Below are 23,617 nucleotides of genomic sequence, written 5' to 3' on the forward strand. Positions count from 1 at the left end.
TTCCACCATATTTACATAAAATTCCAAAATCTATTGTACCTTTAAAATAGCGAAAAATCCTCTTTGCTGCCAAAAGATGAGCTTGAGTTGGATTCTCCATGTACCTAGTAATTAAGCTCACAACATACATAATATTTGGTCTTGTTGATGTCAAATACATAAGACTTCCAACAATTTGCTTGTAAAGAGTAGCATCAATCATTCTACCTGTTTCCTTCCTTGTAAGCTTCAAACCAAGTTCAGTGGGAGTCGAGACTGAATTGCAATCCTTCATATTGAATCTGTCTAAAATTTCTAGAGTATATTTTTTCTGTGAAATAAAGACACCAACAGATGATTGCACCACTTCGATGCCAAGAAAGTAATGCATCAATCTCAAATTTGTCATTTCAAATTTATTCATCATAGATTTCTTAAAATCATCAAACATATCTCTATCATTACCCGTATAAATAAGCTCATCAACATATAAACACACAATCAGCATATTTTCATCATCTCCAAATTTTGTATAAAGTGTGTGTTCATAAGGACATTTAAGAAAACCATATTTATCAAAATAAGCATTTATACGACTATACCAAGCTCTAGGAGCTCGTTTCAGTCCGTATAATGCTTTCTTTAATCGATATACCTGATTTTTATGTCCTTGCTTCTCAAATCCAGGAGGTTGATCAATATATACTTCATGTTCCAATGCTCCATGCAAAAATGCTGACTTCACATCTAGTTGGTAGATAGGCCAAGAATTCTGGACAGCGATAGATAGCACCATCCTAATAGTATCAAGCCTTACAACTGAGGCAAACACCTCCTTGTAGTCAACACCATATTCTTGCTTATAGCCTTTTGCAATAAGCCTGGCTTTGAACCTATCAATTTCACCATCTTTGTTGAGCTTAGTTTGGTAAACCCATTTGACACCAATGGATTTTTGACCTTTTGGAAGGTTGCACAACTCCCATGTCTTGTTTTTCTCAATTGATCTAATTTCCTCATCCATGGCTTTCTGCCATTTTGTGTCTTTGACAGCTTCTTTGAAAGTGACAGGATCACAATCTGCAAATAAAGCAAAATGAACAATTGAATCATCATCAGATAGGTCATCTCCACTTACATAATCTATCATCCAGGCTGGTCTCTTTCTTTGGCGTGGCTGATCACAGATCATAGCATTTGTTGTCTCATGTTTACTAGAAGATTGAAGCTGCTGATCAAACCCATTTTCTGTTTCAACAGATTGCACTTGCTGTCCATTCATATCTTCAGCTTCATCAAAGGTAACTGGAATCTGCTGCTGCCTTGAATTAGTTTCATTCCAATTCAGTGTATTTTCCTCATCAAAAATCACATCTCTGCTGATAATTATCTTCTTTGTGAGTGGATTAAACAATTTATGTGCTTTGTATGCTTCACTTACCCCGATAGAGACACATTTTTCACCTTTATCATCAAGTTTCTTCCTTTTCTCATCTGGAACATGTGCAAATGCAATGCAGCCAAATATTCGAAAGTGATCTACATCTGGTTTTCGCCCACTCCAAGCTTCCTTCGGTTTCATGTTTTTAACAGAAAAAGTAGGACTTCTGTTTAATACATGAACACTCCAATTTACTGCTTCAGGCAAAAAATTCTTCGGAATGTTCCTTTTAATCAACAAGCTTCTCATCATGTTGAGGATGGTTCTGTTTTTCTTTTCCAATACACCATTTTGTTGAGGTGTGTATGCGGCTGTGAGTTGTTTTCTAATACCTTGCTCAGCACAAAAAGTTTCAAATTCTGTTGATGAGTATTCACCACCATGATCAGTAAGAAGAGTTTTAATGGCTTTTCCTGCTTCCTTTTCAACATGTGCCTTAAAGCTTTTAAATACACTAAAAGCTTCTGATTTTTGTTGCAAAAAATATACCCAAATTTTTCGACTATAATCATCAATAAAAGTGATTAAATATGTTTTACCTCCATTTGAAGATGGATTTATGAGCTAGCAAATATCAGAGTGAACTATCTCCAATATAGTCTTTGCTCTCCATGATTTTTCTTCAGGGAATGAGTTTCTATGTTGTTTATTAACAACACAATCCTCACAAATTTGATTAAGATCTGTGATTTGAGGAAGACCTGTAACCATATGCTTTTGTTGGAGAGTTTTTAATCCACCAAAGCTCAAATGACTATAGCGAAAATGCCAAAGCCAGGATGCATCTTTCTCTTTAGCCATTAAGCAAGTTTGTAGATTTTTGATTGGCAGTGGAAACAACCTATTTTGATCATCTGAACAACAACAATAGTCCCTCTGGAAGGATCATTTATTCCACAAGTACCTTTATTTAGAGTTATTACATAACCCTTTTCTTGTAACTGACCAGCACATAACCCTTTTCAGGACCATAGAATACTTGAGAAATAATTTCTTCAAAACCATTTTTGGTCTTTATCTTAATGTCTCCTTTTCCCATAACATTCATAGTAGAACAATCACCAAAACTTACAGTAGTATGGAAATTTTCATTTAATGAAGAAAAAGAAGACTTACTTCCACATATGTGGTTACTACAGCCTGTATCTACGTACCAAACATTTGGTTCAAGCTTCTTTTTAACATGATTGGCCACCAATAATGTTTCTTCTGTTTCTTCATTTTCTGCAAAATTTGACTTCTCCCTCTTTTCTGTATCAACTAGCAATCTTGTATAACACCCAGAACAATAATGACCAAACTTATTGCACCTATAACACTTTATCTTGGATTTGTCAAATTCACATCCTCTGCCTCTTCCATAAACAACTGATTGATCATCAGTAGCTTCTGAATATTGCCTACTTCCATCTCTGTTGCTTTGACCTCCTCTTCCTCTACCTCTACCTCTACCCCTTCCTTTTAAGTTAAAGGATTGAGCATAAGTAGAAGCCTTTAAATCTTGCTCATCTATGGTTGTGCTATGGTTTATCTTTTGTTCATGAACTAATAAAGAACTTTACAGTTCATCAAGTGAGAGTGTATCAATATCCTTAGATGCTTCAATTGAGCAAACAATATAATCATACATTAGGGCTAACGAACACAGGATCTTTTCAACAATAACCACATCTTCCATTTTTTCACCATGGAATCTCATCTTGTTTGCTATTCCCATAGTCTTTGAGCAGTAACTAGTTACAGATTCACCATCCTTCATTTGTAGAGTTTCAAAGTCCTTTCTCAAAGCTTGAAGGTTGTGCACGTTTCACTCTTGATGAACCTTGATATTTTTTCTTCATTGAATCCCATATTTGCTTGGAAGTATCTTTGCTAAGAATTGTCTCCAAGATAGCACGATCAATTGCTTGGAATAAGTAGTTTTTTGCCTTCAAATCCTTTAGCTTTAGGCCTTCCAACTCTGTCTTTTATGCCTCTGTTAGAACAATACTAGCTACTGATCCTGGTACACCAAAATCAACCACCTGCCAGTATTCTTTGGATCTAAAGAAATTTTCCATCAACATGCTCCAATGATCATAATGACCATCAAAACGAGGAATTGATGGTTGTACAAAATTTTCAGAGGCCATTTATCACTGTTGCGATAAATAAAGAAATAAGTGTGACATGGACAAGTAAAGCTTTCACTATTGAAACTCTCCAACTTACCATACTAACTCTGATACCACCGATACAAGCTTTTAAATAAAAATAATAGAAAAAAATAAGAGACACATGAAAGATAAAACCTCTTACATTAATTGATTAAACTAAAGGCCTTTAAATAGGCAATACACAATCAAAGAAAAAACAACAAACCACTACTAGCTTTGAACGTGGAATGACCACTCCTAGCCATAACAGACTCCTAAAACATGCCACAACAGACTCCTAAAACATAGACAAAGTAGTAGACCTCCTATTGACCAAATCTTTTACAATTATTTGGATAACAAACAATAGATACTCCTATTGACCGGTCTATTAATATAATTTTTAATAGTATAAGCATAGACACTCATATATTACCATGCATGAGGCCAATTGATTCACCATTCAAATTTAATGCCTAGATTAGTTGTATTTAAATATATATGAGAAAAGAAGCATAAAATTATTCACCACATCGTATGTAATAGAAATGGTAAGTATTGGACTCCATATCAAATTTCATGTTCACCTTCGAGTTTTGTCTTTATTTTATTAATCCTTATACATTTGAAAAATCATTATTAATTCTTTTTAATTTTTTTTTATCTCTATTAAAGAATAATTATTTATCAATTTTTTGTCAATTATTATCGATTAATTAAAAATTAATATTTTATAATTAAATAACATTGTAAAAATATAATTTTAGTTTTTAACTGTTAAAATTAATTGATAAAAATTAACATATTAGTCTCTTTTAATATATTTAACAAATTAAATTGATTTAAATAATTTTTTTAAAAATATAGAATTTAAATAAAATAAAATAAAAATGGAAGTGTATAAATATATATATATATATATATATATATTTTATCATTTTCTTTATATATAAATATTTTCTAAAGGCAAAGGATAAACAAATTAGTTATATATTGCGTATGAAAAATCACACATACAATTATTCACCACTTCTCATTTTATACCAATAATCCATAGCCACTCTGACAATATTAATACACCTAATCATTCCATAGCATATGAAAGGAATTAAATATATATATATAGAGAGAGAAAGAAATATGAATAAAAAAAATTAGAAAGAAATATAAAATGAAATGGAGATGCGGGTATCGATCCCCGTACCTCATTCATGCTAAGCAAGCGCTCGACCATATGAGCTACATCGCTCTTGAGTGGCTTGAAAAACCTTTTTGTCTTTTTTATTCCTTGTAATGTTTTATTTTTATTCATAACCATGATCAATTACCAAAAACTGTAATAACTCAATTGTGCCTAATTTATCTGTGCTTTAAGCATTCTGTCCTATGATTTTTTGTTTTTCAACAACAGTACCGCATGACACACTTGCAAGCAACCCTTCCATATCATCTTGAATTCCAATATAAGTCTAAATCAAACCACCTTTCCCTGATCAAGCTATTTCACACTCATGAATCACTTTGATCAACAAAAACAAATATGCAAGCGTTGCTTTTCTTTTCTTTTTTTTTTCTTTTTTTTTTTAATATTTTAACATACTGACTTTATATATAATATCAAATCTTTCAACGATATTTGTACTAAGTTCCTTAAAATTTTGGTTGCAATTGTTAATTATTATTTTTCACCCTCAGTACTAGTACTGTTATTTTTGGCATATACGCACATTAAATTCAAAATTTTAAAACTGGTAAATTGGTTTTAAAATTTCACACAGAATACACTTGAGCTAAACTTTTAGAGCAGTAAAGTATAAACTTCATCAAGAACGCATCAGATGTGCAAGAAAATTATTAACCAACACAGCAAAAATGATTTAATAATATAATATTGATAATAATAAATCCAGAAAGAAATACCCTACTTTTCTGATTCTACAACCAATATATAAGAGTCAATCACATTGACTACTCAAAGAGACATACCGTTCTCTATTCCTCTCTAGAGGACTTACTATATACTTAAAACATTTAATCACATGACACAAATTATAGCATTATATGAATGCTTTGCTAAGATTAATTGAAAATTTTCTAACCAAGTATCAATATTGAGACCTAGTAGTACTTCCTTTATACTTGTAGCGAGTAGCCCAACAGAGATAGTGCAAAAAATTCAAACCACTCAAAATGCACATCAACCAGTAAAACCTCTCAAGGTGATAATGGTTCAAGTTCCTCCCAAACAACCATGGAGTCCTACTATAAGCTCCGGTGACACCATTGACAATCGAAACGAGCACCGAGCTGAGATAGTATCCCATAGCCAACGAAGTCCACGACAAAGCCGTGGCCAAAGACCTCATACTCAAAGGAGCTTCAGTGAAGAAAAACTCCATCATCCCAGCCAATGTGAAAAGGTCAGCAGATCCAAGAAACAGGTACTGCAGAGCCACCCAAAGGAACGTTATCGGCAGAGGCTCGCCGGAATCTACTAGTCCAGATTCCACCGCCACTCTCTTCCTCTTCATCTCCACCATTGCAGCCACCGCCATGGCGCCTATGGACATGACTAGCCCCGTCCCTATCCGCTGCAAATGAGATATCCCCATCTCGGTTTTCGTGACTTTTCTGGCGAACGGAACGACGACGTGGTTGTAGACCGGAGCTAGGATCATGACGAAGAGGACGGGGAAGACGGGGAGAGAAGCCGGGGGGACTTTGAAAGAGCCGATCTTGGTGTTCATTGTTGATGCTTGTTGGACTGAGAAGGTTGAGAGCTGAGCTAGACAGCAGTTGAGCATTATGGTGGACATGAAGATTGGGAGAATCTTAAGGACTGTTTTGGCATCTTGTATCTGCTTCTCTGTGCAATGTAGTCTTTGATGCTCTTCTGGCTTGTTTGTGAGTGTTTTGTCAATGGTCTTGAAGGTTTGATCATTTGAATTTGACATGTTTTGGGTGGAATTGCTGTTTTGGCTTTCGCAATCCCTTGTGTTCATGTTGTTGTTCATGTTCATGATGGCATTGCTTGAATTTCTGTACTTGCAGGCATTGTAAATTGATGCAGCTATAACCTGTATATTTTACGAAAATTTACTAATAAACAAAAAAAATGTTGCATTGTCAAATGTTAATAAAATATATTATAATATAAATTATCTATTCGGGTCCATCACACACAGTTTATATTGAAAGTCACATGGTTTATTATGAAAATAAATTATTTACTATTAAATAAAATATAAGCTCTCCGATATATAGAGCGTAGTGGATGATTTCTAATTTTGTAATTTGTAAATGTGAATTAACAATTTAATTGGTGCAACTCAAATATTGAGCAGAATGAAGTTTACCTTGAAAATGGTTGTGATGGGGCTTCCCGTGGGGATTTTGGTCCGGTAAATTGGAGAACCAAGGAGGAAAAGAGGGATGGAGATGAGTATTGTTGCAGTGGAAATACCAAAACCCCATTGCCAACCTTTATTGTCTTCAACCCAAACCACAAAAGTGACTGCAATTAGAGCTCCACAGGATAGGCAGAATACAAAGTAGTTGAAGAAAGTTGATCTCTGCTTTCTTCCATGTGAAGTGGTCTCATCAAATTGTTCGGCACCATGAGGAGGAAGTGACCCTTTTATCCCTCCAACTCCTAGTGCTACTAAATAGAGCCCTGCAAAAAGCATCACTTCTTTCCAACCATTAACTTCCTGGCAATTTGGACTATTCTTGTTGTTGCTCACCAAACTGCAATTGGTTGATGGTCTCAGTTCTGGCTTTTGTGCTTGGATTGTGAGAATTAGAAGACCCTGTTCCATTATAATCAGGCTCTGTTATTATTTCATTTATACAAAATCTTTGCCTTAATTAGAAGAATAGTATTAATATATATATATATATATATATATATATATGTATAAATGAATTATAGGACATAATAATTCAATGAGTCCTATTGGACTGTTTGCCATTTAGTACTGTATAGACAATAAAATCTTATTAGTTATAAATTGTCAAATATTTTTTTGCACTACCGATTTGTTGGTGCGGAAATATGAATCTGAATACCCTTAAAAGTGGTGGACAATGTGGTGATACGTTAGTTCATTGATATGCAAGGAAATAATACTTAAGAGGTTAGTCACAGCGCTATATATGTAGAGCAAATTTTCAATCTCTAAGAAGCAACGTATTTCAAATTGTGTATCACTTTTATATCTCCATTTTTGTTGCATTAGTAATATAGATATCACCTAGTAGAAAATACTGTAGTGAACTAATAAGATAAACTAAATAGGAAAAAAAAAATGCATATATATATATATATATATATATATATATGTATAACAGAAAAATAAAATAGTATTATATCATTGGTCCAACATGTATGAGGGTAAAGATCGTGTATATTCCCCATTTATGAGTGCATGGACAGAGACATGTATTTGCAAGTGGTAAAAGTACATGGACCAGAAACATGTATTTGCCAGTGTTAAATACAGTATAATGGAAGTATTATAGATATTTCCTCACCCGCGGGGCCTACCAAGGTAACGCTAAATCCTGATTGGCCAATATTGCAAATAGTTTGATACGGTTTGAAAATTACATTTCCTTCCTCTCTTTCTTGTACTCATATTATTATTTGGATGCATTTATCACTTGTCTATTAGTGACAAAGTTGTATTTTGGATAAATCAGGAACGTAATATTGTTAATGGGTTATATCATGACGTGGGATAACATTTAATTGTACCATATCTATCACCAAGTCCACCGTCTTTAGTCTTAACCATACGATTAAAACATATGTATTGTCATGCTCATGCATGAACAAATTCTTGCCTAATTAATTAATTCTTTTTTATCAAAAAAATTTAATAAATTCTTTTAAAGCACTAATTATTTATTGATGTTTATGAACTAGTAGTAAAAATATCTTAGTCTCATATTTTTTATCATCTGTTCTGGGAAGATTAGTATACCATCCATCTCAGGTGGGGGTTAATCTTTTATTTTCACCCCCTAAAAAAAAATAAATAAATAAACAAACTGTATTATAGTTTAGAGTAAATTGAAAATAATTAAATATTCTTTCCAAAAAATAATCTTTCAAAATTAATGATCCTTGAAATATATTAAAAGGGTGAGCCCTACCACGTGGACAGTGCTACGCCCTACGGGACAGTGTCCTCAAAAAGGGACTTGGTTGCAAAGCCAACGAATCAGTTGGGTATAATACCTAACTCCAGTAGTTTTTAAGTAATATATATATATATATATATAGTTCTAGCCACTGCACAAATTAATTGGAGACTAATTCCTATACAGTCTAATTCAATCGTTAATTAACATTTGAATTGAAAGGATCATCTTCAACACTTATAACGATAGCACGGTTTTTCATATAACATGAATATATGTTCTCTTTTTTAATGAAGGAAATATATATGTTCTCAATATATCAAACTTTGTGTGTGTGTCTATGTATATATATATATATATATATATGGAAATTCTATGGTGAGAACGGTCCGTATAAGGACCGCAGTATTAGTGATGGTTTTTCATAGTATTAACGACGATTTCTTAGAAAATCGTCATCAATATTATGAAAAATCGTCACCAATACTATGGTCCACATGAGGACCGTCCGCACCATAGGCGGATTTATCAAATTGATGGATAAGTTAAAAGTTAAGGTGGAAATTAAAGGAAAAGCTCACCGTAAACTCGATTGAAGCACTTATCAAATAGATGAAATAAGTGGTGAAGAAAGCGTCAGCCAAAAACCCACCAAGGAGAGCCAAGAGGAAGGCTGTTCCCATGAAATTGGTGACCATGATTGCAGAGCTGGATGGAGAGTAATGCATGAACTTGGACAGGTATAGCACAAGGTTGCTTGCATTTGCCAGAAACGCTAGGTTCTCCAATATCTCCACAGCTAGAGTTGGTCGATTTCGAACATAATATAACAAATTTCAGTCACAAAAATACTTGTACTTTAACCAGATTACATAACCATATAATAAACATATATAAATGAATGAAAATAAAATTAGGTGCTCTAATTCAATGATATATATAATATATATATAAAGTTAATTTACTAACCTAAGACAAAGGAGGCAGCAAGCATGCCTCCGTGGTGGCCTTTTAGAGCTGGTCTATTCCTCCAATCTACATAGCCATCCCATGTTTGTGCATGTGCTTCATCCTACAAATTGATCATAACCCAGATGAAACAAGTAACCAGTAAATTAATATATTAAGCAAGGACATATTAATTATAAGAAATACGAAATTCATATATATATATATATATATATTAAGACTTTTGCATAAATCTACCATTTTTCAGAATGATGTCAGTGATTGAAAGCTTATCTCTTTGAGGTGGGAAAGTAGAGAGGAATTTCTTTGGTTTGCTGAAGCACTGGCTTTAGAAAGTCGATCGATGACGAAGCATATTTATAAATCACAAATTGAGTAGTGATATAAATGAGGCATGTATTTATAGACCCATAAAAGGGTGGTCCAAAATCATAAAGAAAGGTCTAGACCCGCATGAAAATGACTATTCAATCTTCCAGGTCTTTTCAACATTACATGCCTGCTGTTGACAGTTTCTACATATCAATCTGAAAGACAAAAACTTGAAAAAAAACAGCTGGTTAATTTGGTATATTTATCTTTCTTGCCAGAGCTCCTCTGCTTCTTATATAATAATTATCACTGGGTAATCTATATGAATACCTGGTAAAGAGGGACGCTTGGTGTTCTAATATATGTTCCAAACCGATCATACAATTAGACATATTAGTTAACATTCTATTGGTTCTTACTAGAAATGGAAATGTGAATCACATATTCAACAAAAAACGATATGGATCAGACAAAAATAATTAAAAAGGTGATGGAGTTGATCAAGCTAGTAATACTGTATGAGTATATATAAATACAGGTGGAAGAAGCTGATTGTTGAATGGAAATTATTAAGAAGATAGGATCTTGGGGGTATGGAAAGAAATATGGTGTATTATCATTGCTTGAATTACAAACCAATGGATGTGTAATGCTCAACTCAACATATCCATATATATACATATATATATATATATATATATATATATATATATATATATATATATTATTGTTTTGTTGAAAAGTGGAAAGTACATCCAAGCTAGTTTACAATGGATAATATAATCATGTCTGTATAAGGTGTTTGGATGACTCCCTAAATAAAAATTAAAGCCAAAAACTTGGTCGAGAATGTGACAGCTCTAAATATTTGTTACATTATTTTATTTCTTTATTTTAAGTTGAGATATAGCTTCCACTAAACCAAATCTATAAACATATTAGAAAATTTCTATCATGTGAATACGATACATTTGTTACTGGATTAATGTAATAATAATTTTTGTTTACATGTAATTTAGTGAAATTTCTTACAAAATAAAAATCTCAAGAATTATACAGTATTCACGTTTTGGTAAAATATGGATGTTCATATTGGTAGGAAGACTAATATTTTATATATATTTGATGAGAGGAAAGAAATTAATGTGGATATCAAAATTAAGAGGAAAGATAAAAAATAAATAAATAAAAAAAATTAAATAAATAAAAAAAATTAAATAAATAAAAAAATTGGTGCAAGTGGAGGAAAAGTTAGAGCATGGCTTTTTCAGGAGGCATGCAGGATATGCCCCACCCATCACTCAGGGAAGTAGTGCTAAGGCCACTGCCTCGCTCTCCAAGCCTTCATCTCCACATTTCAATGGCTTTGTCTGCTTGCAATGCAATTCCTATCATATTTCTTCTACTTAAATTTGACTTCTCTGGCTGCCTATTTATTGTATCTTTACTTTTTACATATTCTTGATTTTGATTTCCTTCTTTCTTATTTTATAAATTTATGTTAAATTAGAAAAAAGAAAGAGCTTTTTTTCTACTCACTAATCTAGATCAAACGAGACCTCATACCGCATTGTATGGTTATTGATTAATTATCAATTAAAAAACTTAAAGTTTGTTTGGCCATTAGGTTTTAAAACAGTTTTTTATTTTATAAAACAAAAAATTATTTCTAAAACAAAATATTACATGTTTGGTCATTAGTTTTTAAAAACAGTTTTAAAAATTAAATTAAAAAAATAAAATTTAGAAAACATTAAAATAAAATTTTTTATTTTCAAACATTACTGGTCAAACACTATTGTTTTCCAAAATAAATAGAAACAGTTTTTTTTATTTTTAAAATAATATTTTGAAAACTGAAAACAGAAAACATGGTCAAACAGAACTTTATGACCTGTTTGGCCATCTGTTTCCAAAACTATTTTTTGTTTTTGAAAATAGAAAATTGTTCTCAAAATAAAAATATATTGTTTGGCCATCAGTTTCCAAAAACTGTTTTAAGAGAACAAATGGAAAAGAAAACAATAAAAAGATATTTTATATAGCTTTTAAAAAAATTAAAAATATATTGGTTTACTGTATCTGGTACTTGAGCATTAATAAAGAAGAGTAAGAATAGCAATTTATCCCGCACAATCAGAAACCATGTGCACCGTCCCTAAAAGTATGATTTTGATTTTTGAAAATTGTTTTCAAACATGATTAGCTAAACACTTATTATTTTCATAAAATAATAAAAAATTATTTTTGTTTTATATTTTGAAAATATAAAATAGAAAACATGATCAAACATGTTCTTAATTTTTTTTTTTAAATTTTATTTTTTTAGCTAATCATTATTAAAACCTCATTTGTCACTTTCAACAATTAATTTTAACCATTAAAAATTATATTTTCATAATATTATTCTATCATAATATTATTTAATTTTTAACTCACTTTAGCTTTTTAACCGAAAAAAATAATTCATAAAATTAACCGATGACTCTAACTTCACATATATATAATATTAAAGAGAGGTGACTATTAATTTTTCAAAATCATTAGATTTAAATATATTTATGACTAAATTAAATTTGCTCTTTTTCTTTTAATGTACCAATCAAAATTTGTAAGCTATTGATTGAGTTGATTGAAAAAAATAATAATAAATGAAGAGGAATGGTGTTGTTCCAACGTCAAACCTGTGAGTAGGGAGTGGGAGTCCTGTGGTGTAATGTGGGCCATTTTGTGGGCCACATCTGTTGAATTTCCCTGATCTGACGGTTAAGATGTGTGGATATAATCGAAGATGCGTGAAGATCTCTAGATTCCCCATTTTGGGTGGTTAGGAAGCCTTCTGTTTTGGGTCCCACCATCTGTGCATTCAGTACCTCTTTATGCACCGCCACCACTATAAATAGTTTCCCATTATTACCGATTTAGCTGGCCCAGAGGTACATAAATGGTTATTTTTGAAACAGAACAGACCAAAAACGAAAAAGAAGTTTCCAGTTGAAAATGTCTGTCTGATTATAATGTATACATAGACGTTTTTGAAAGAGACAGGCAAAAAATTACTTTAGCTTTTTAAATTGTCATGGGGTTACAAATTAGATAAATGGTGAAAAATATGAGTCTCAATCACTGTTTCTATATTTTGTTTTGTATTTTTATTTTAATGAAAAATTTTAAATTCAGAATTATTATGTGAAAAGTAGTTCAGTTTTCCATGTTCAATTCTGAAAACACAAATATTAATAAAAATATTAAAATTTGTATAGATTCACAGTTTGGCCCATATAGAAATTAAGCATTGTAAATGGATTGACCTCCAGTTCCCTCAAGAATGGGGAAGTGAGTGTATGTGACTGCCCATATTCTTGGACTTTCTAAGTTGGCACATGGTGTATGCATGTTGTTATATTGTAGTCTATTTCAGTGTTTTTTATTTTAATCTAAAAATATACATATTAATATCTAAGAGTACGTTTGGTTTAAAAACAAATACAGAAATAAAATAATATATTACTTTTAAAATTAGTTTTGATAGATTTTAAAATTTAATAATAATTATTTTTTAGGAATATATTTATCTTCATTTGCAGAAATAATTATTTTCTAAAAAAATTAAAATTACTATTCTCATATTCTAACATGGATAAATTTCAAAAATATTCTTGGCATATTGTGAAAAATTTAGATTTAGATGGATTATCACAAGTAAAAATCTATTATAAATATATATATATATATATAATATCAAACTTTTAATTACTTTTTACCAAATTTAAAGGTTAAATCCAATTCTAATTAAATATTTTTACCAAATATATAAACAGTAATAGCTGTACGATTTCCTTTTTTTTTTTTTTTTGGTATTCCTATTTTATCAAAAATAATTATGTTATATTTGGTATAAAAATGGTTATTTATGAGAGAATAGAAACCTATTTATAGGAATTGAAAAAAGGTGAATAAATATTCTTATTGATATATTTGTTTATTATTTTGAATTAGGTTCAATTTTTAATCTTTATAAATATTTTTTTTCATTTCAAAAATATTAAATTTTATAGCAATTAATTAAAAATCAAATTTTATATTTATTTATGTATTATTAGTTTAGGATAGTAAATTTTAATTTGAATATATTTTAAATACACTAAAAATAGCAATTATGAATTTTTTTCAAAAAAATAGTTATTTCTTGAAATGAAGGGATAAATATTTTGATAGAATAGATATTTTAAAATTTAAAATGCATCAAATATAATAATAATCATCTTATGAAATAACTATGTTATTTTTACATCTATTATCTGTACCAAATACCTCCCAACCTATAAATCAAACCCGTCTTATACTTTTAGAGGGATGTATTGAATTTAAAGTTTAATAAATTTAAAATGAGTTATAAAATTTAAAAAATTTGATGGATTTGTTATGGAATTCTATAGATTTCATAAATAATTTATAAGAATCCAACGAAATCTTTAGGTTTAATGTTGGATTTCATATTGATAATTTTTTTCATAATTTCACTATTAAAATACTTTCAAATCAATTAAAATCTATTATTTTTTAAAATCTTTTAAAATCAATGACTTTTTGAATGTTACTAGATTTTAAAATAATTCTATAAAGTTTTAATTGAATACACTTGAATTTTAATAAATTTTTATAAAATCCATTAAAATCTGAGTTAAATATTATTTAATTTATATAGACTTTTTTAAAATCTAAATCAAATATCTTTAAATTTTTAAACATTTTTAAAATCTTTTAAATTCTAAATTAAATATACCTTCTTAACTTTTTAACTAAATAATAATATTTATATATATATATATATATATATATATATATTGTATTTTTCCCTTGCATTGTTGGCCAATTTTGTTGAGCATAGCACTTGATCAGTGATCACATAAAGTCGACCAATTGAGAAATGTCACATCATTAAATAATTACTATTACCATGTAAGTTTTAATTGAAGTGTTTCATTATCAACCACTCCACCTATTTAGGATATTACATCAATCAATGTTCTACTTCATGTCAAGGATATTGCATCAATCAATGTTCTACTTCATGTCAAGCGATAATGCAAGAATATTGACAATTTTGTCTATTAGATTAGTAGAAAACATTTTATATGGTTCATCTAGCAAATGGATTTTCATAATGATCATAATGAATTCTTCTTAATTTACTTTTATCGAAATTTTTATACGGTTTGATATCGTCCTTGCATAATGGGGGTTGGTATATATCAATTTGGATTATTAAAGATATCAAGTTTCTTAGCAAAGAATGATATAGGATTTCTTCTGACATGGCCCAATGTTGAAAAAGATATGTTTGGAAGTTGTATCTTGAATTGTTTATCTTTCAACAGATCATGAGTTAAAAGAGTTTGAATATGGGGTTCTAAGGTTGTGAATCACTTTCATTTAGGCCCTTTTTTTATTATTATTATTATTTTTTAGCATGAAACTTTTATCTTATAGTTTTGGTTGAAAAACATTGAATCAAATGTGCAGAAATAGTGTCCTACGGCAATGATAATGTTCACTAATTTTATATGTTCAAATTAAAAAAAAAAAAAAAAAAAAGCCAATTTGGATATGACACAGATACACCAATTCATTCTTTTCAAAAAAAAACTAGGACACTAACGCGTAGGAATATATATATATATATATATATTATATCATATTAAGGCACATAATTCACCCAAAAAAAAAAAAATCATAGTTCATTACCATATAAATATTAAAACAACAATTTATCACTGTTGTTTTGTATTTCTAAAACTCCTTCATAAGATAGTTTTTTGGGGTTCAAACATTTGGATAGTTTAAATGGAAGATAATGTTTAACAATTCTTAATTACATTAATTTTGATATGGATATTAAATCATATTGAAGTTTGATGTTAAATTAAATTCTAATTCATAATAAATGACACATTTTTTACTTGCAATAGAATACTTGTCTACTTCAAGATTCATAGTTATTGTCTTTTTAATTGTAATATATAAAAGAAAGCCCTCTTATCGACCTTTAATCTAACGGTATTTTAGGAAAATATATATAATAATATATATTTTATTGATCAATAAAACTCTATCCCACCGCGTATCCTAGCTTTTCGTTGCCCAACCAAAACTCGTCCGAAAATAAAAATAAAAATAAAAGCGTATTAATAAGCTGCTTTGTGAATAGATTTTAAGTTGCAAAGTCGCTGAATTAGTTTATGTAGCTTTTTGATAAGCTTAATTATTAATTCTGGTATAAGAGATAAGAGGCCATAGTCATTATTAGTTAATGGATTAATCTTGGCAAAATTCTTAAAAACACAATACAGAATTTCATGTTCTTCTGTGAGGTGCATCCAATTAAAATGTCGCTATCAAATTCTATGTCTATTTCCCTATCTTGTCTTATCTTTTTCAATCTGTATCTGTATTTATGAGACATTTTAGTTGGTAATGACTCCTTTCAAGCTAACAAAAATCTCCCTTCCCAAAAATTATTTAAAAAAAAAAAAAACAAAAAAAACCTATAAATAGGCACCAAATATTCTTAATCTGTAAGTAATATTTTTGCTGACTTTCATTGAAAGCTCCAAGGAACTTTTGGGTCAAACTAAACTCTAATAAGCAGCTTTTGAAAGCCTCATCAGTTTGGGCTAGAGCAGGTGATATAGTTAGCTTATTGCTGGGTTTGCTTCGAAGTTAGGCGACCAAGCCCGCGGACTATTTTATGGGCTTAAAATGGTTTTTCTCAAATTAAGTTTAGTTGAGTTTTCAATCTTCAGACTTTCTTGAAAAATTAGCCATAGTAGTGATTTTTGGCTTTCACTTTTTCGATAAAGCTCCTAATAAAGTTTGTCAAATTTCAAAATGATGGTTAGAAGAGTTGTTTCCTACCAAGATATTGTGATGTAATTCTTTTCTTAGGTCTCTAAACCCCACTTAATTTCATCAAAGAAATAAAAGCAAAAACAAAAAATTTGCAAAGGGATTGGATAAGATGACCATTTTTTTATTGGTTTGATATTATTACTTTGACGATTTGATATTAACTAGTAGAAAGCTTCAGCATTTCCAAAAAGCTTCTTCCTTTGCTTATACATCATCCAAAATGTACTACTATTAAAAAGCTTGGTGCATCTAGTTTCACAGTCTTTGACTTACAGCATTTTCTTACAGTCAAACTTTAGGAATTTCTAGGTTTAAACACGGTATTTATTTTATTTATTTATTTATTGGGGGGGAAAGTACATAAAAGCTTAAAGCATTAGCATTTGATTGTACGAAATTACTGGTTACCAAAATTGGGTAGAAGAAGTACCCTTGGGGCTTCTCTCATGTAGGATAAAAATTAAATATTAAAACGTAAATAGCCATTCTACTTATTTTGTTCCTTTTAGAAATAAAAATAAATAAATAACTATTCTAGTGGGTGATACAATATAATTGACCACTTATAATTTGGATATTTAATAATGTCACTCATGATTATGAATTATTCGGTTTATATGGCTAGCAGGGCAGGCATTCGGTGAGAAAGGAAAATGAATTCTTTTAATTATATATAATATTTAAAAATAATTGATATTAATTTATTTGTAATTAAAAAAATAGTTTAGCTAAATAAAATTGGCTCCTATAAATAAGAGAACGCATTTGAGGGCGTCAAAACTTGTCCAAAATGTCATATTGTTTTCTGAATAAAAACTTATATTTAAATTGAAAAAAAATTGAATAACGCAATGTTCTATAAAGAATATTATTTCCAATAGTGTTTGCTGAAAGACTTTGAAAGAGATGAATAAGACTAAGAAACGTGATAAAGAAATAATAATGAGCATTGAAGAGTTTTAATAAAAAATCATAAATAGATATTATCAAAAAAAATATAATTATTAACTCATTAATGCAATGAAGAGTTCATTATTATATAATTGTATATTCCATTTTCATTTTTGTTAATGGAATCCACCAATTATTTGAACTCGAATTTTTTATAACTAATAAAAAAATATTTTTTTCTTAACCTTAATTATTAATTAGATTATTATTTTTAATGCTATGTTTTGGAAATTTACTTATTATTAATTATGTATATATATATATATATATATATATATATATGTGCGCGCACAACGCCTTGGTGGCCTTATTCTTGAACCGACATTGATTACACGTAACATTTGTTCGTTGCAGTTTTTGTATTGTTTTGAATTAAAGAAAATTGTTTTTTGGGGTAATTTTTGAATTAAAGAATTTTCTTTAAGAACATCACCCATATTATAACTCTATGAAAATTCCATAATTAAACATCGACTTATTAATTTTAGCAATCTTGTAATCTATAATAAAATGTCATTTTCCTGGTTACGTGTTTCCTACTAATTAATGTAAGACTACATATTATCTTATTAGTTGCATTTTCTTCTAATTAAAGAACTATGTTTTGGTATAAATATGCAAAATGTACACCACTCGTTTTTAACTTTTATTAATTAAGAGATATATTTCCGTAAAAAAAGAAGAAGAAATATATTAACTATTATTAAGTTTAATTAAGTTTTTAAACAATTTGAATTAAAAATAAGAGAGTATATGATGCAAAGAAAACCTAAAATTAAACCAACGTGGCAACCGTCATACAGTGACGTGGGAAGTATTCAAAATTTCGGTGGAGTAAACAATTAATTTGGAAGATTCCCGGATATTTTAGTTCAAACACATATTCTTCAGGGGTTAAATAGTCATTTCAAATTTCGACTCCCATGTTCTCTTTTACTTTTGTTCAGACAAATGGAGCTTTCGGTGGTCATGGCCAATCTTAATCTCAATTGATTTCGACCGACCGACAGACCAACATCTGGATCCGGACCAATTTTCTTCCCGGTTCTGGATCTTTTTTCTTTTTTTGCTTCCGAAACCCGCCCCGTTTTCTCCTCCTCCCTTCTTTTACCTGCGGCTCTGGAGCTTAATTAAGCCGGTCGTCGTCTATCGAATTGCTGGGGAAGAGAAACCCCAAAAAAAAAAAAAAAAAAAAGATGTTCCTGATCCATCTTCAGCAGCGAAATTCAAATTAAGGTAGTTTTTTTTTTTTTTTAATTTTGCTTTTTCTGCTCAGCAAGTGCTTTTTTTTGGGGGACAACTAAAGGAAAATATGGAGTTTACTTTTTTGTTAAATAAAGATTAGAGTTGTTCTATGAATGTGAATGAAATTGATTTGATGCTTTTTTTTTGTTTTTCTGAGCAGAAATTTTGAACTTGTACTGAAGTCTAATTGTGTATATAATTAGAACACATTCAACATTTGGGAATTCTTTTTTTTTTTTTTTTTAATTATACAACATTTTCAATAAATATAAATAAGGTTTAGTTTCTTTATGCACCTTCAGCTTCCTTCAGTTTCTGTGCTTGTGTTTTTTCTGCTCTGCTACGAGAATGGAAAGTTTTTTTTTTTTTTTTTTTTTTTGGGACAAGTAATATAGAATTGTTTTATTATGAATGGGTGGAAAACAAAATTTAGTTCAATTGAAGCAAAAACTAATCAGTAGAAGATGAAATTTGATTCCAATTGTTTCCAAATATTTTTTTTTCTTGTTTTTTGTTTGGTCAATAATTGCTTCCAATTATGCTGGTCTAAACCGAAGACAACCAGAAACACATTTTTAACATTTGGCTGCAACACTGACTGATCTAACTGACCCAGTTCAGCACTACATGTAATATGTACACAAAAAAAAGAAAAATTAAATCAACCAATTTCTGAATTCACTACAATCCCAACAAATAAGAAAAAAAGCAAAAAAAAAAAATGTTTATTTGAAGCAAAATAATCTTTATGCACCTTTTAAGGAGCCATTTTTCTTTTTTTTAAGACAAATAATACTAACAATTTTTTTTTTTTAAAAAAAAAAAACCCAAAAAGAATGACACTATTTATAACTGGATACTCGTGAAAGGCACGTGGCTCGGAGCTAGGCTAGCATCAAAATTGTAATAACATCTGCTTTTTTTCTTTTATATAATTATTGTTTATTATTATTATTATTATTTTTTTCCATAATTTCTTTATATGATTATATCCTCTTCTTTTTTTTATTTCTCTCTCTTTCTCTCAGCACCATGCTCTGATACTCACTGGGTAGCAGCAGAAGGAGAGTAGAGAGAGAAAGACAGAGAACAAAAACAAAAGAAAAGAAAGAAAATGACATCAAGAGCTCCAAACGTCAATGGCGAACGTCACGCAACGACGTCGTCTTCAAACTCCCACTCCAACCCTCGCCCTCCCTCTTCCCGCCAACGAAACCAACAACAACAACAACAACAACAACAACGACGACAAGCGTACGACTACACCTATTACCCTCCCCATTCCTCATCTTCTTCATCTTCCTCAGCTTCCTTCAAAGGCTGTTGTTGCTGTCTCTTCCTCCTCTTCTCCTTCATCGCCCTCCTAATCCTCGCCGTTGTCCTCGTCATCATCCTCGCTCTCAAACCCAAAAAGCCCCAATTCGATCTCCAGCAAGTCGGCGTCCAATACATGGGGATTTCTTCCTCAACCTCTCCCACCGCCATAACCACCACCGACCCGACGGCCACCGGTGTTTTTCCATCTCCGCCGCCTCCTCCTCAAACGGCGTCGCTTTCGCTCACCATTAGGATGCTTTTCACGGCGGAGAATCCGAACAAGGTCGGGATCAAGTACGGCGAGTCCAGGTTCACGGTCATGTACAGAGGGATCCCATTGGGTAAGGCTTCGGTGCCAGGGTTCTATCAGGAAGCTCACAGTGTCAGACAGGTCGTGGCCACCATTGTCGTCGATCGGGTCAATCTATTGCAAGCCGACGCTGCTGATTTGATCAGAGACGCTTCGCTTAATGATCGGGTGGAGCTTAGGGTTCTCGGTGAGGTTGGAGCTAAGATCCGAGTCTTGAACTTCGATTCGCCTCGTGTTCAGGTTCGTAAAATTAACCATTTTATTTTTCTTTGAATTTATTTTGGGTATTTTTTTCAATTTTTCCAGGGAAAAAAGAAAAATGCTTTTGGAACTGTTCTTGGCAAACCCACTATTTTTTTATTATTATTTTTTTCTACTTTTACTTTTTAAAGTTTGTTTTTTTATGGCTAATTTTCGGTGGATGATTAGATATTGTCTGGTAATAACTTGCTGGGATGTTTTCGGAGTGGGTTTGCGTGTCGTGGTGCGGACATTCTTTTTTGAATTTTGCATTCATACCCTTGCATTTTCTTTAATTTACTTTTCGATGCACATTTGTTTTTTGTGTTTTTTCTTTTTTTTTTTGACTTGCTGGCAGTATTAGCTTGATAGTTCTGGTTACCAGTTGAAATAACTTCTTTTTTTTTTTTTTTTAAATCGTGAAAATTAAATTGTTAGAAAATATTAATTTAAAAATATAAACTTTTTTTTTTATAAATAAATAACCAAACCGGTGTGTATTCTTCTGTTTAATTCTTGATTAGACGTCCTTGTACAGTTTTACTAGTAATATTATTATTGTTATTGTTATTTTTTTTGTTTTTGGGGGGTGAATCTTTTGCAATGTTATTAGGATTCTCTCAAGATTGTAAAACAGTTAAATCACAAAAATAAATAAATAAAAGAGTTTATTTTGATCGCTTACTTTGCACGCGTTGGTGCGGTGCTAATGTTAAAGGGAATTTTATAGGAGATATTTTTCAAATAATTAGGGGGGTGTTAGTGCTTTTTAACTCATGATTGACTTTTGACATATACATAGTACTTTCTTCTTTTTCTTTTTTCCTTTTGTTTTTTCGTCTGGTAATTATTAATATTATTATTATTATTATTTTAAAAGATGACAAAATACAAGAACAAATAATTGAATACAACGAAATATAGGTGTGTCGTGAATTAATTTTTTTTTTTTATGTTTATTTTAACACCAACTAGTATTAATTTTAAATACTTCTAAGAATCTAGAGGACAGTCACCAATTAACATATGTCCAAAAGTATTTGCCAACCAACAAACAACAATTACCAATTTTTTTTTCCTTTTGGTCAAATAGAAGGAAAAAACCAATCAAGTGAGATTATTTTAGACTACAGAATAGAAGTATCCTTTGTTCTTATTATATCCAAACTTTGTACATTCACCCAAACAAAAAAAATAAATAAATAAAAAGAAAAATAAAAAAGGAAAATCTAAACTTAGTGCTACATTTTGAATTAATTGAACCATTAACCTATTGAAGAACTGTAGAATGCACGATTATCTATAAAGTAAACATATAAGATGAAAAATATATAAGATTGTATAAATTAGTCAAAAGTATTGCATTGTATTTGATTATTATTTGTAATAAATATATGTTTGTCATTTGAGAGAGAGAGATAGAGACACTAATTCATTAAAATTTTTCCTGATTTCGAGTTTAGAAAGAATGTTTATGTTAAAATTGTTTATAATTATTTTTATTTTCTGAAAGGGAAAGTGGTGCGGAGAGCCCTTTAACATGTGAGTGGGGAGAGTAGGTTGATATGTGTGTATATATATATATATATATATTTTTTTTTTTTTTTGGTTTGAAAATGAGATTAGATTGATTTTATTTTCATAAATTTAAGTTGAAAGTAATGGGGGATATAGGCGTCTTTTCATAGTGCGGTGTTGGCAGATGAGATGGAGAGAGATGGTTTGAGCCTTGAGCATGTGGTTTTTTGCATGCTTAAGCACGAAGAAATGCATATCACCCGCCATGTTTCATCACTTTTTATACAGCAAATCGATTCTCAATTATATTTTTATTCTCGGTTTTAAATTTGAGTTTTTTTTTTTAAAAGTAAATAAATAAAATTCCTTGATATTGGGATTGAGGGATTCAATGGCAAAATTCTCTTGGATTTCAATTTAAGCTTTTATTTATTTAGTTATTTTTATTTTGGTTATAGCATTCACACAAATAATACACTTTGTTTTGGCGCTAGTGGTATATTTTCATATATATATATATATATATTTTTTTTTTTTTGGTGCTGAAAAAGGGATTTGGTGTGGCAGGTATCAGTGGATTGTGCAATAGTGATTAGTCCAAGGAAGCAGTCTCTTACATACAAGCAATGTGGATTTGATGGGCTAAGCGTGTAGCACTCTCTTTTTCACTAACAAAATTCTCTCTTTTTATCTCCCTACCCACACTTACAACTGGGGAGAGAAAAGAAAATTTAAACCAAAAAAAAAAAGAAAAGGGAAGGATGTTTGGAAACAGCTCAACCCTTCACATGGTTTGAAAAGCAAATGAAGAAATTTTCTAAATATTTTAGGGGAATTTAAAAGGGCAAAAAAAAAAAAAAAAAAAAAGAAGAAGAAAAAAAGTGGGTCCCAAGATTTTTGACTATTTTTAAATTGGTTCCTTCAGAAAGTTGCTGACTGCGTGTAAAGTGTAAAAACCATGCTACACGCAAATATGCTCCACGCCCATTCTTCAATGTCCTTTTCCATCATCTTTCTGCCCTTGCCTTGTTTTCCTTTTTTCCTTTTTCTCTTTTTCAATTTTTAGATTTTAGTTTAGCTATGTTTTTATCTTCAATGTTGGCTCTAATATTATATTAAATTTTTCCAATTTTATCTTCCTTA

The 23,617-nt window shown here is 30.4% G+C and overlaps 3 protein-coding genes across 3 annotated transcripts; 1 reads left to right on the top strand and 2 right to left on the bottom strand.

Annotated features, from left to right (window-relative positions):
* Window positions 1–2,339: 2,339 nt before the first annotated feature.
* Window positions 2,340–3,179, bottom strand: LOC132800773 (uncharacterized). The gene is made up of 2 exons (XM_060815044.1): window positions 3,065–3,179; window positions 2,340–2,965 (listed from the first exon to the last, which is right to left on the bottom strand). The coding sequence occupies exons 1-2, from the start codon at window positions 3,177–3,179 to the stop codon at window positions 2,340–2,342; spliced, it is 741 nt and encodes a 246-aa protein (XP_060671027.1).
* Window positions 3,180–5,406: 2,227 nt separating this feature from the next.
* LOC107415846 (protein NRT1/ PTR FAMILY 4.6) lies at window positions 5,407–10,284 on the bottom strand. Its single transcript, XM_016024250.4, has 5 exons — window positions 9,907–10,284; window positions 9,670–9,772; window positions 9,282–9,499; window positions 6,912–7,364; window positions 5,407–6,632 (listed from the first exon to the last, which is right to left on the bottom strand). Exons 1-5 carry the CDS (start codon window positions 9,907–9,909, stop codon window positions 5,661–5,663), a joined length of 1,749 nt encoding a protein of 582 aa, XP_015879736.3. The 5' UTR covers window positions 9,910–10,284; the 3' UTR covers window positions 5,407–5,660.
* Window positions 10,285–18,788: 8,504 nt separating this feature from the next.
* Window positions 18,789–23,617, top strand: LOC107415844 (uncharacterized). The gene is made up of 3 exons (XM_048474542.2): window positions 18,789–19,080; window positions 20,118–20,956; window positions 23,042–23,617. The coding sequence occupies exons 2-3, from the start codon at window positions 20,204–20,206 to the stop codon at window positions 23,126–23,128; spliced, it is 840 nt and encodes a 279-aa protein (XP_048330499.2). The 5' UTR covers window positions 18,789–19,080; window positions 20,118–20,203; the 3' UTR covers window positions 23,129–23,617.

This window comes from Ziziphus jujuba, chromosome 2 (assembly GCF_031755915.1).
Source record: "Ziziphus jujuba cultivar Dongzao chromosome 2, ASM3175591v1".
Classification (NCBI taxonomy): Eukaryota; Viridiplantae; Streptophyta; class Magnoliopsida; order Rosales; family Rhamnaceae; genus Ziziphus; species Ziziphus jujuba.